This window comes from Cibotium barometz, chromosome 37 (genome assembly GCF_041138505.1).
Source record: "Cibotium barometz isolate CiBa-2024 chromosome 37, ASM4113850v1, whole genome shotgun sequence".
NCBI classification, from domain to species: Eukaryota; Viridiplantae; Streptophyta; class Polypodiopsida; order Cyatheales; family Cibotiaceae; genus Cibotium; species Cibotium barometz.
In genome coordinates, this window is record NC_141082.1 from 8,910,738 (window position 1) to 8,924,664 (window position 13,927).

At 45.0% G+C, this 13,927-nt stretch overlaps 1 protein-coding gene across 3 annotated transcripts in view; it reads right to left on the minus strand.

Moving 5' to 3' along the window:
• The window catches only part of LOC147616903 (ARM repeat superfamily protein), a 48,167-nt gene that overhangs the window by 16,313 nt on the left and 17,927 nt on the right, over positions 1-13,927 (minus strand). For 2 of the 3 annotated variants that reach the window (XR_015262355.1, XM_086776541.1), the window contains exons 5-10: positions 2,593-3,138; positions 2,400-2,507; positions 2,162-2,307; positions 1,876-2,008; positions 1,343-1,712; positions 75-589 (exon numbers count right to left, since the gene is read on the minus strand). Coding sequence is in view for 2 of the 3 variants with exons in the window: in XM_086776541.1 (XP_086632667.1) it covers positions 75-589; positions 1,343-1,712; positions 1,876-2,008; positions 2,162-2,307; positions 2,400-2,507; positions 2,593-3,138 (1,818 nt within the window). In the remaining variant the exon portion in view is untranslated. The remainder of the gene's footprint in view (positions 1-74; positions 590-1,342; positions 1,713-1,875; positions 2,009-2,161; positions 2,308-2,399; positions 2,508-2,592; positions 3,139-13,927) is intronic. The other variant, XM_086776542.1, reaches the window with a different exon arrangement.

Here is a 13,927-nt window from a genome sequence, read left to right on the forward strand (position 1 = left end):
TTACTCAACCACGACAGATCATCCAGCTTCTGCAAATCAATATTTTTACTGAGCCATTGACAACAAAGGCTTACCTGCTGAAGAGACGAATTATCTTTCAGAATATGCATTTGTGATTGTGAAGTATTAGCGCTTGCATCAGACATATCCAGAGCTGCATGCAGTGGAAGCTTCCAGATTGCGTCAGACATAAACTCATGTAGAACGTCACCCACACACTCCCTTAAAACTTTGCGAGGTAACCCCTGATCTAAATCCTCCCATGGATCCCATACAGATGGATAAAGATCCTCTTTAAGGTCCTCTGTAATGCCAGCAACTTCCTGATACTGCACCTTTGGTATTTTTCTTTTCTTAGAGCAATGAAGACCTCCAAATAGCGAAGTGGAACCATGAATCCAAAGGCCTGATGCACCATAAAAGATTTCATTAAGCACAGAAGCTGCTGTAGCAGCTGTTCGCTGCCATTGGCCACCTCCAACAAGAAATTGATCCCTATACACTTCTGCCTGGATATCAAAAGGTGCACGCCGCAGAGGAACCAATAGTTCTTCAATCAAAACATAAATACGCCTTGTATCCCCAGTAACTGAAACACACGAACATTTTTTTTTAAAAAAACTCAACTTCCTTGCTCAAGTATACACAATTTATGTGCAAAAAGCATAAGTTCATGCATAGAAACACATGATATATAATAGGCACTTTCTCATACCCAAACAAAGGCATTTGACTCTCCCACCACTTTGAGTTCAAAGAACTGTCGTGCACGGTAGACATGCTTTCCTCACAGATCCAAAGGCTGGTTTTTCTCCTCTCACTTTCTTGCGAACATAGTTCCAATTATAAATTCTGACTAACATGCTTAAGGCTTATGCAAGGACACATCATCTGTAGCCAAAACTGATTCAGACTCCTCCAAATGTCTCCTTTCTAGGTTGATACACTCTTTCAGGTTCTCTTTATCCTCTAAGACTCTCTCATTTATGTGGAAATATGCAGCATGCACACTCTAGGGGTGGGGCCATGTTGTCTGGGAAGAAAGCTGCGATGATCATCTAAGATCGTTTTGCTGATGTTGTCTTGGTGGGGCCATGTTGTCTCAGAGTTAACTTTAAGCTGAAGGTATTGTCAGCAGCTTTCCTACACACACACACACCACATAGGAATACAGTGCTTCCTCACCCCAAATACAGCTCAAAGCCCCCACATACTGACAAAAAGACCCGTCCGTACAACTACCACTGCAAGAACAGGGCCTGTACATTGTGACAAGCTGCAATTACCTAGCTCTGCAAGTTCAACAACAAACTAAGCAAAGATTGTGAGAGAGGAAGCTCACTAAGCATAGAAGAAAGGCCAGAAAGCCTGAGAATGCCTGCAAGCTCACGGTAAAATTTCCGTCCAACAGTTTGGCGAAACCACGGAGGCATCCGAGGCAGCTCTGGATATTCCAGCATCCCAGTGACAGCCTTGGATGGTGGTTTTCCATCTCCTGTCAAGCTTACTCTGTAAGGTAAGTCTGTAGCATCTGCTGTCAACACTTGCTCCTCCAATGTTTGAGCAACCTTATCTGTACTCAGCTCAAAGATCCCCGGAATGTAACCTAGAGAGCCTTTGTCTGCCAGACTCAACTGCTTTAGTGAGCCTGCAAAAGCTGTATTGAAGTTGAAGCATTGAACCATGACCGTAACAAATTGTGTGGTTGCAGCCTGTGATAAAACCAAAAGCAGAAACATAGCACTGTTATTCTTTCAAATAATTGCAAAGTATGCATGCTACCTGTTAAGGTTTTTCAGCGATTAAGAGGCTCCTAAGAGTAAGAAAATGAAATTCTCAAATCAGAAGTTACACATCATGAAGCTTAAGACCTACTGGAGACTGGAAGATACAATCAGAAACACCATCTGGGCCTGCAAAGAACATAGCAGCCAGTAGCTGACGACAAAAGAAAACAGTCACACTTTCATCCCCCGAAAACATTGCTTTTGGTAGCCTCTCAATCAACCTGCGAGAAGTAATGACAACAGTAGCCACATGAGACTCCAGAATACCCTAGCACAATAATACATGGCAGCATACGGACATGGGGTGCCCAATTTCATCAAGATAATTGCAAACTGTGTACCTAGGGCAGACTTGGGTCAAAAGGAATGCACACCTGTAGATAACTTGTTTGAGGTCGCCTTTCACATCTCTCAGAACACCACCGGATTCATGCTGCTGAGTTAGCAAAAATGTAAGGGATGCATGTGCAGCAGAGGCAACATATGGCCATTCATCACATGCCATTGCCAATAGACACTCCTAATAAGAAACAGTTAAAAGTTAGCTTGATCTATCCAAATGCAAGCATGTTAAAGCCCAGCCCAACTTTCACAGGAAGACCAGATACGTGCCAGAAGAGTCGACATGGAACCTTCTAGAGTGAGTCGACATGTTAACATAAGCATCACGGCACCCTCCGTAACTGCAAGCCTAATAGACGGTGTAGGGTGACGACATAACTGCCATCTACAAAAAGGCATCAGAATAATGATCTGCACTACGTAAAAAAAGCCTTCCCAAGCCCAAAAAAGCTCCAGAACTCACCGCAGGAAAGGAAAGTGACAATAAGATACTGACTTTTTTCACAGTGTACTCCAACCATGCTTTGTTTCTCTCCACACGGAAAGAGTCAACCCCTTCAGGGTTTCCAGGTTTTGGAACATCAATTGGCAAGGAATTGCTGCCACTAGATCCCTCTGTTGTAACTTGAGCATCACTTCCACTGCAGTTTACATGCATGGCCTGTCTCTCTTTGGTCTCTTTAAGCTCATTTGATACTTTACGAAGAGTTTCCAAGGCTGCCTCAGCAATCAGATGATGTCCCTCTAATGAGGAAGGTTCTGCACTTGACCTTTCTGACTGTGACCTTCTTTCCAGGGCAGTTAAATTTCTTTCATCAGCCAGCACCAGCACAAGCAGCTCAGCCAGTGCCCTTACAGCCTGTTCGACTGCTCCAGAACTTCCTGCAGCACCACTAGGGTATGAAAGTTCTGACAGACCAACGTTCATCTTCTTTGAGCTCTGTACAGAATTCACAAGACGACTGGCGACGCCAGGCAAAAAGAAAGCCAATGCATCTGCAGTACCAACCTGAAAAAGGGTAAGCACACATTCAGAAGTTTGAGCCAGTCTCAAAGAAAAGAAACTGCAAGTAATCTCACAGCACATCAGGCTGGCTTTGAAAGTGAACTTTGGCTTATAATTAATGTAACTTAGAGCACTTTAATAGCCGTTGCTTTTATTACCGACTCCAAGCCTATATAAGTTAGTGGATTGCTCATAACTGGGTATCTTTTGTTGGAAGGATTCCAAGGAGATAGAGACATTGACAAGGCCAGGAGAGGGCTCCGTCCATATGGGACACCAAGCTTTGGGAAAAACACACAGTCAGTGTACGTCTAGCCTCAGGATGGGGGTTCTCCAGACAGAGCTATGGTTGGATGGTGAGCTTGCCAGCAACCCCTTTGTTGATCTTATGTGATTATGGGTATGTTTGATGGTGATTACATGCTTTCTTGTACTTAGGCCATGCATCAGATGACAGGCCTGTTTCAGTCGGTATCAGAGAGGAGAACTCCATCACCTTGGCAGTATATATTTTGTCTTTAGCAAAAGAACCATAGAAGTGTTGTTCTTTTGATCAGCACTTGGGAATGTTTTTAAGGATAAGCTACCAATTCAATCTGGTATGCTCTTGTTTTTCATGCTTGTCTTGCGTAAGTGGAAGCATACTTTTTAAAAAGCATGAGAATGTGCACAAAGGGTTTGGAACTTTGGGCATGATGCCAGATCAGCAACACCAACATGTGGCACCATGAGGCAAAGGCGCAGCTGAACGATAGCAACCTGAAGGCGTATGAGGAAATCTCACGCTGAGTGACGGACTGACATACACTTGCACAGCACCCGACTGTTGCACCTTCTATTGAGAGACGAGAAAGGCTTCTGCAGATGAGTAAAGCGGCCAACTTTTGGAGCTGGGGGAGATGACAGACATGCCAGTTGGTGGCCTCACTGTTGCTTTGTCCAGTTGAGGAAATGAATTCCGAGGCTTGGAATCCAATTAAGATCAAAGACTGTAGGCTGTAGCAGCGGCCCAGCCGGCAAGGCTATGTTAGAATTGTGCATCTCAGTGTTTTGGGGCTTTACTATTTATCTGGGATTTTATTGGATTTTCTCCTAATTATTTGTCCAAGGCCAGTCGGCCAACCCTAGAGGCAGTCGGCCGGTTTCCTCCTGCACTATATAAGGAGTTCCCCATTATTCACTCTTTCATCCATTTTCCTTGCACATAATTCAACACTCAATTGCTGGCCATTGACATTGTAAAGCTTTACTGCTGTTATAAAAGGTGATCTTGTCCAACTCTCTCAATCGCCTTCGCACTCTCTCATATGTTTACTGTTTATGCTTCCGCCTGTGCTATCTCCTTCATGGTATCACACGCTTAGGTCCAGGCTGCTCCAAACTCTGCAAATCTGCCCACCTTTCCCTCCTTTGCTGTGTGTTTTCCTCCATCTCTCCTGGTTGCAGATCCATGACAGCAAGTGGCTGCGTTTCCCAACTGTGATGCGTTTTCAGGTCCAGCCAGCCTACTGTTTGCTGCCGGCCAGTTTACTTGGCTGCGTTTTTTTCTACAGAGGCAAAAGGTGGAGTTGTGGCTGTGTTTTCTGCACCGACATCTGTTTTGGGTGAGTTCTTTGCATTTGGTGCTACCAGACAAGTGGCCCTACACTGTCTTCTTCCTCCACGAGTCCCTGCCCTTCCGGGAGGAGGTTCCTGGTGGATCTTGGACTGTTTTGCTGCTGTCCAGCCTCTTTCATTTGATTTCATCGCTTGTCTCTCTACTCGCTGCCGCAGCTGCTATCACAGCTATATCCCGCATAGTGGGTTTCGGCCTTCACAGCCCTCCTATGTGAGGCAGTTCGCCCCATAGTCTCCCTCATCCCCCACTTATGGTGGACACCGCGATCAGGGGTGGGGAGACCATCATGGGCCAGGCTAGGCCTCTATCTTTTTTGCATCACCGGCGGTTCTCCTAGGCGGCTCTTCCTCGTTTCTTTCATGGTATCAGATCCTATTTGGCTCTTGGGATCCATCTCAGATTCGCTCCTACTCGGCATCGTTCATGTGTCTCATTCTGGGGGGAGAGGGGATGTTGGCGTTTCATTTCTTCGCCTGTCTCTCTCCTTGTTGCAGCTGCTATCGTAGCTATATCCCACATAGTGGGTTTTGGCCTTCACAACCCTCCTATATGGGGCAGCTCGCCCCATGGTCTCCCTCATCCCCCACTTATGGTGGACATTGGGATTGGAGATCTTTAGCCAGGCTAGGCCTCCGTCCTTTCTGCATCACTGGTGGTTCTCCTGGGCGGCTCTTCCACATTTCTTTCATTGCCTTGGTCTTTGCCTTCGAACAACTCACCTTCATATGGCCCTTCTAACTGCACAAGAAACACATGCCCTCCCTAATGTTATAGAAGATGATGCTTATGATCCTTCTTCGGATTGGGTTCACCTAAAGACTGGGTTTGGTCTTGTGGAGCCTTCTCATACTGAAAATTTCGTTTACACTTGGAAGCCTGCTCCGAGGTTTCTGTGGTCTCAGGTTTCTCAGAGACGTTCTTCTATGTCTAGCCAGCCATCGTCTCTTCATAAATCCTAGCATACTGGACGACATCCTCCAGGGTCTTGCTAAATTGTTATTAACCTGGAGCTTGTGTTCCCATACTAACCCATGGATAAAAAACCCACACAACATTGTGCCATCCTTGTGTGCTGAAACCGATCCCGTCAAGTGGGAGTAGACTCCGTTGGACACCCACACGCGTAGTAGCACAACTTAATACCACAATTTGAAATGGACAACCTAATAACAACTTGAAATTGAAATGAAATGAAATGAGATAGATGGACACCAGCACTGGGGCCGGAATGGGCCGACCCCCCCCCTCAATATATGATATATTTATTGGGAGTATTTAACAAATACAATGCTCCATGGGTTCCAAGAACCAGATGATGTCCATGTACAAATGAATACAGTACCAAACAAATAGGCTCGAAGTCGATATTCGAAGCAGAGTGACCACTTGCGTGGTCCAGTCTCTACGGTCCTGTGCCTTCACTGGATTCCGCGGAGAGCGCCCAACTGGTGTTCCAGGACCACGCACAAACAGGCGCTCCCGTACTACTGGATTCTACAAAGAGCGCCCAACTGGTGTTCCAGGACCACGCACAAACAGGTGCTCCCGTCTCCTGGCTCTCCCGATCTCACCGTGGTTCTCCAAGATGCACTTTTTTATAACAAAAATAGCATGTTTGCTTATTTTTAAAAAAATAACCCTAAACATGGTATAAGCGTGCTTTTTCTCTTCCAAAAAAAAGCAGCTCGCCCACTACTGCTTTCTCTCTCTCTCTATGTGCTGTTTGACTGCTCTTCACATCAGATTGTGCCAGCCATTATCCACCTGCTTCCGCCTGTACATGGCCAACTGCAGTGTACAGCCTGTTCACCAGCCTCTATACGGCTTGCTGACCAACACAATACAGTCTGCTGGACAGCCTACTCCACTTGCAACACCCAACTGCTGGATGTAGCCTGTCCACTCTGCCGGCTGCCGTCCCCCACACCATAGTCACAAGGGACGGGAGACTGTAACGGGGGACGGGAACGAGACGGGAGACGGCCATATTAACGAGGAGGGAATGGCACTTTAAAACTACTTTTTTTAAAAGTTTTTCTACTCTACACTTACTCTACTTTGGAAGTACATCAAAATGAGCACAAATTTACACTAAAATGGTAAGCTTTTGAGTCATATTAACAAAATACGCCAATCAAAGAGTGAAGGCATTGACGGTTGATTGTATTAATAATTAAGTAGATACAAAATGAGTCATGACTCAAAAGTCAGGACTAAGCCTTAATGGTACAATACATGGAAGGACAAAAAACTTAAAAAGGCTAAAGCATGGAAAGACTCAAAAGTGCTAAAGCCTAGAGCTAAGTAGTAAGACCCATGAATCATGATCCATGAATGATCATCCACGTTGAAACCGGCCTCTGGTAGAAACCAAAGTGCGGTAGACTAGCAGTCACCTTTCCAATTGTAGTCCAAACAAATAAAAAATTAGCAGGAGCTAGAATGCTCCAGAACTAAAAGGAAATCGACACCTCTTGGCCCCAAAGCTTGGCGCCCCTTTCGGTATTTCTTTATTCAAATTCAATGAAATGTATAACTGAGTACAACAAAGCCAGTCAAAGAAAGTAAACCTGCATGTCCAATCTGGCAGCCCTCAAGACCTCTTAGCATAGAGGATTCACATACAGATCTGTGTCCCACAAAAGCAACACACTCTGTTTTCCTCTGATCAACCAAGACAATTCAACAGGGAAGCCTTGAGCATACATCTGGCTGTTCCATGAACATGGCTTCAAACCCAGCCTAAATACAAATCCACTGTCCAATCTCTGTTTCCACCCTTCAAACTGCCATACCCCTCCTCTCACAAAGGGCCAGAAGAAACAACTCTGTAAAGCAGACATAAGCCAGTGGAAAGAAAGAAAGAAAGATATTTTCAGAGTTTAAGAAACAACGCTGTAGAGCAGACATAAGCCAGTGGAAAGAAAGAAAGAAAGATATTTTCAGAGTTACCAATTTTTATGCGTAGTTCTTCTCCGGAGGGATTGACCGTACCAGTCTGTACTTGCAGCCGCCTGTGTCAGCAATTCTGCAGCACACGTTTACCTGTCTGTACTTTTCTCCCTGCAACCACCTCAGAACTGTACCAGCAGCTATTCTTTTTATGCACCGCCTGTACTCTGATGATGCGCCACCTGCAGCTGTACAGGACTGGACTGTACCTGTATGTACCTGCTGGACAGAGCTGTCAGTACTCGCATGTACCTGTCCGTACAGGTCAGCTTCTGCAACAGCCGCCGCCTGTTTGATGCACCGCCGCCTGTACCAGCTATACGGGTCTGCTCTGTATCCGTCTATACCTGCTGGACAGAGCTGTCCTTGTCAGCCTGCACCTGTCCGTACAGCCTGCACCTATCCATACAGGTCTGCGATGTCCTTGTCAGCCTGCACCTGTCCGTACAGGTCTACGCCTGCAGCTGCTGCCAGTATCCTGGTGATGCACTGCAGCCGCCTGCGCTAGTAACGTGCAGCTGCCCACAGCATGTACCTATTCGCCTACACCGCCTGTACCAGCCGCCAGTCAACCTGCAGCCGCTGTTCTGTACGGCCTGCTGTTCTGTACGACTACTCTCCATGAACCAACCCGCCTGTTTTTTCCTTCTCCTCCACGCAGCCAACTTGCACGACCTCTCTCCAAAAGCAAGAGAGAGAGAGAGAGAGAAGAGAGAGGCGTGTACCTCCAAAAGTGGAGTGGCCCTCCTTCCATAAATATCTTAGGCTCCCTTTTTTTTTTATTCTTTAAAGTTTCTAACGGCCACTTATGCCTAGGAGCCACCCAAGGTTAAAACATTATAAATATTAAATCCCTTGGTCCCCCTCCACACTAGGGGATGTCCACACATATTACTACTTGTCCGAGCACCCAAGTATGAATCATGAAATATTTATCTTGCTCACCGATCACCATGCCCACACTTGTACTGTTCCACTTTCACAGGGTCATGACATACCCCCCTCTTGAAAAATGGCAAGCGTCCTCGATTGCAATCTAGTGATATAGCAAAATATCCAAAGTGAAAAGTACAATATGGCAAGATCAGCGTCCCAATCTCTCTAAGCCATGCATATGTAACAACATTCACTGCAAACCAATGGTGTAGTAGTAGTCCAAGTTGTATACCACTGTGAACCATACACAACAACAACATGTAATGTGACTAGTATACATATATCATAGAAGTCCCATAAACAGATGTACTGTCAGCCATCAGTACCTTCGGGTGAGACAAAAACTGCACCAAGCGACCTCTAGATATCATCTGAGCCTGTCTGTATCAAGGGAGTGGAAGTGCTACCCCCCTCTTGAGCATCAGGCAATGCTCCAGACCCATGCTCTGCTGAACCTGAATGAGCCGTAACAAGAGTCGGCTCCAACTCAAAGGCATCAAGATAAAGCTCCAAAACCTGAGGTGAATCTGTTACGTCACCTTCCTCCATCCACTTCGCATCCATCGGTGAATAGTTCTTGAACTTCACAAGATAGCGACGGGAAACTTTACCTCGTACCTTTCTTTCCTTATGTGCCAGTATCTGCTCTGGAATAAGAACCTCATCAAGTTCCTCAACTTCTGGCTGAGCCTCATCTGATACATCCTCAGGCACATCCCCATGGAAAGGTCTACGTAGACTCACATGAAATGCATTGTGAATCCTCCAGTGGTCTGGTAGCTTCAAGCGATAGGCCACCTCACCAATCTTTTCCAATACCTGAAAAGGTCCATAATAGCGCATGCTCGACTTAGGGAATAAGCGCTCTTTACCCTTCATTTTCTTGAGCCTAGCTTTTTCAAATCGCAAAAGAACCCAATCACCCAATGCAACATCTAATGCACGTCTATGACGGTCTGCTGCTTTCTTTTGCTTTTGCTGAGTTTTCTGGAGTGCCAACTTAACTCTCCGATAAGCTTCATGCATATTCTCCACATACTGATCAGCCTCAAAGATCTTATTCTTTGTGTGCAAAATAGGTGGTACCTTCTTCCCTCCTTCCACAACCTCAAAAGGCGCCTTGCCCTTCGAGGTATGGACGGTGTTGTTATAAACAAACTCCACCAAAGGAAGATACTTTTCCCATTGTTGCTTGTGCTCTGACACATAACACTTAAGAAGATCTAACACTGTAGAATTAGCCTCTTCCGATTGACCATCTGTTTGTGGATGAAACGAAGATGAAAACTTGAGAGTGGTATCCATGTTGTCAAACAACCCTCTCCAGAATAAACTCGTCATCCGTGGATCACGGTCACTGACGATAGACGAAGGCAAGCCATGCATGATACTTGAAGATGTTCGCCATGAACAACTTCACCATATGATCAACTTTGATCGTCTTACGCACGGGAATGAAATGAGCCTGCTTACTGAACTTGCATAAGATAGTCCAAATGCCATCATATTCTCTCCCATGGTCTATCTGGAATAGGTAAAGGCTGAAGTAACCCTGGTATCTTTTGACGGTCAAACTTCACCTTCTGACATACAATGCATTGCCTAACAAAAGCATCAACATCTCTTCTCAAGGTTGGCCAATAAAAGAAAGTCTCAACTGCTTTTACCCTCGCGTCAATACCTCTATGACCTGCATACGGTGGAGCATGACTTTCAATCATAACCTTGAGTCGTAATTGCCTGGTCACACACAATCTACCATGCATCAACAAAAAACCATCTCTGAGAGTATAATGATCATGCCGCTGACCCTCAAACATCTGATCATATAGCCTTCCAAAATCCTCATCATGGGCATACTGCTCTTTCATCTCATCAAGCTCATGATGATAAGCAAGTGAAACTGCTGAGACCTGTGGCTTACGTGACAAAGCATCTGCCACAACATTTTTTTTTCCTTCCACCTGCACAATCTGGAAGTGGAACATAGACAAAAAATTGGCCCATCGCATATGCTTCTCAGAAAGTTTAGATTGCGTGAGGAAATACGCAAGGTCTGATGATCTGTTTGCACAGTGAAATCAGCCCCAAGCAAATAGTGTTTCCATGTAGAAAGAGCATGAATTACAGCCAACATCTCTTTCTCATAAACCTCCAAATGCTTCTCGGCATTCTGTAATATACCGACTCTCATAGGCTATCACATGTCCTTCCTGCATGAGAACTGCCCCAATGCTATTTCCACATGCATCACACTGGACAACAAAAGCCTTTCGGAGATCCGGTAATACCAATACGGGATCCGAAGTAAGCTTTTCTTTAAGCTTTTTAAAGGCTGTAATTTCCTGATCAGCCCATATAAACGGAGTTGCCTTCTTTGTTAAGGCATGAAGAGGCGAAGCAATCTCAGCAAAATAGTGTTTCCATGTAGAAAGAGCATGAATTACAGCCAACATCTCTTTCTCATAAACCTCCAAATGCTTCTCGGCATTCTGTAATATACGACTCTCATAGGCTATCACATGTCCTTCCTGCATGAGAACTGCCCCAATGCTGTTTCCACATGCATCACACTGGACAACAAAAGCCTTTCGGAGATCCGGTAATACCCATACGGGATCCGAAGTAAGCTTTTCTTTAAGCTTTTTAAAGGCTGTAATTTCCTGATCAGCCCATATAAACGGAGTTGCCTTCTTTGTTAAGGCATGAAGAGGCGAAGCAATCTCAGCAAAATACCGTATGTACCGCCGGTAATAGGAACACAATCCCAAAAAGCTGCGTACATCATGCACGGTCCTCAAATCTGGCCAATTAAGAATTGCTTCCACTTTCGAAGGATCCATACGGACTCCATGCTTAGACACAATATGCCCCAAGAAGTGTATCTCTTCCAAGAAGAACTCACTCTTCTTGCCATTAATGACCAGTCTATGCTTCCGGAGTTCTTCAAACACAATGGCCAAATGCTTCCTATGCTCCTCCTCAGTGTGTGAATGCACAATCATATCATCAAAGAATGTGCCCACAAACGCTCTATGAGGCCGGAAAATCCTATCCATCATCCTGTTAAATGTGGCAGGCGCATTTGTCAAACCAAAGGACATAACTAAGAACTCATATAACCCAAAAGTGGTTCGAAATGTTGTCTTATGCACATCCTCGGGTCTAATGCGTATCTGATGATACCCGCTTTTCAAGTCTATCCGACTAAAGACTGTGGAGCCCTATAAGCGGTCCAATATGTCATCGATCCTCGGAATAGAAAATCGATTCTTGATGGTATTCTTGTTTAGCGCCCTGTAATCTATACACATGCGCCAAGAACCATCTTTCTTTTGCACCAAGAGCACAGGTGAGCAAAAGGGTAATGAGCTAGGCTGGATCAACCCTTTATTCAACAACTCCTGTACCTGACTCATAATTTTTTCTTGTTGGGCTACACTAACACGGTACGCGGTCTATTTGGTGGAGTACTCCCCGAAATTAGATCAATAGCATGATCTTCTGGCCTTTCCGAAGGAAGTTCTCCGGGCAATGACTCGAAAAAACAATCTTGGAACTCACGCAAGAAATCAGTCCTGTCTTTATCTAGCATAGACAAATTAGATTTAGACTCATCATCTTTTGCATCCTTTACAAAAATCAAGTACGCGGAAAGATGCTTTTTCATTACTGATGAAATTGCCGAAGCTGATACAATAGGAACAGATTCCCCTTTAAGCTTTACATCCAAAATATGCTCTTTCCCTCTATGAGTCAAAGTAATCTTCCTATTGTATGTATCCACCACCGCATGTACTCTATGGCACCATGGCATACCCAGCAAAACATCACATCCATCAAGTGGCATGATGAAGAACTCCTCACTGTCTACATAACCCTGCACATGAAGCCTGAGCTTCCCAATAATAGGAGTAACGGGTTCTGCATACCCAGGACAAGCCATATTAGCCTTATACAAAGGCCCCATCTCCTCTGCACGGATCTCCAATCGGCCAGCCAAATCTAGTGAAATAAAGTTGGCTCTAGCACCTGTGTCAAAGAAAATCAAGGCATTTTGATCTCTCACTTTGCCCCATGCCCTGCACAACTCAGTCTCTTCACCACCTGGCTGTTCCCCAACAAGATCAGGAACTAACCCTGCAGAAGGTTTAGTCTCTTCACCACCTGGCTGTTCCCCGACAAGATCAGGAACTAACCCTGCAGAAGGTTTTGGTTTCTTAGACTTGGGCTCCCCTTTAGTGTCAGAGTCCTTTTGGGACTTACGCTTGGGACAATTAAAAGACATATGTCCCTCCTCTGTACAGTCAAAACATTTCCGAGCATCCATCAAAGCCTGTCTCTCCTCAGGAGTTCTCTTGGGCATTGGAAACTTCTTATACCGCTTCTCGGTAGACCCTTTTGCATCACGCGAAGCATGCCCTGACTTTTCAGATTTCTTGCATGAGCTTTTACTTCCTTTAAATCCAGATGAGACCCCAGTGAGTAACGCATTTGCCGTCATAGCATTCTCTATCATTTGCGACATATTTGTTACTCGAGTCTTTATGCAATAGTCACGCCATACGGAAGAGAACACCTGCTTAACTGTACCCAAGTAGATGGTGCACCACCACTGCAATGCATTGCCCTTGAGAAAAGTCGCAGCTTTTCTCACCTTAGAGGATTCCGTGTAATTACCACCAGAAAAAGCAGCATCAAACTGCTGTAAAAAGGTAAGTGCCTTTAGCTCATCTTTGGCTCCACTGAACATGTCAAATTTCACTGCAGCTCCCCCTTCCTTATAATCCTTCGCCTTATCCATAGGCGTTAGATTATCGTAAGGAAGTGGCTTCACAAGATTGCTACCTGTTAGCGAAAGCATATATGTGTCATGCATATGTGAGTCATATGTAGAATGATGCATGATTTTGTTTTTGGCTAACACAAGTTATGTGTTTCCACTTGGTTTTAGACTTTTGTTGCAGGTTCTGAAGGAACAAGCAAGAGTTGTTTGTCACTTGGACGTGACGGTGTGGCCATATTGTGCAGGATGAATTTATTTATTTTTTTCACCCAGATGCACTTGAGGGCCATTGCTTTTGTCATATGGGGAGTCTTTGCTCATAGGATGCCTTACTGTCTCCTTGAGTGCAATCAAGGACGCTTGCTATTTTTCAAGAGAGGGGTATGTTACGACCCTGTGTTTTTCTATGGACAGTAAGCAAGTGGGCACGGGCACGAGATGGACAGTGTGAACGGCATCAACTTTTGGAATCGAGAAAAGAAACCCATGTGTGTGGTTAA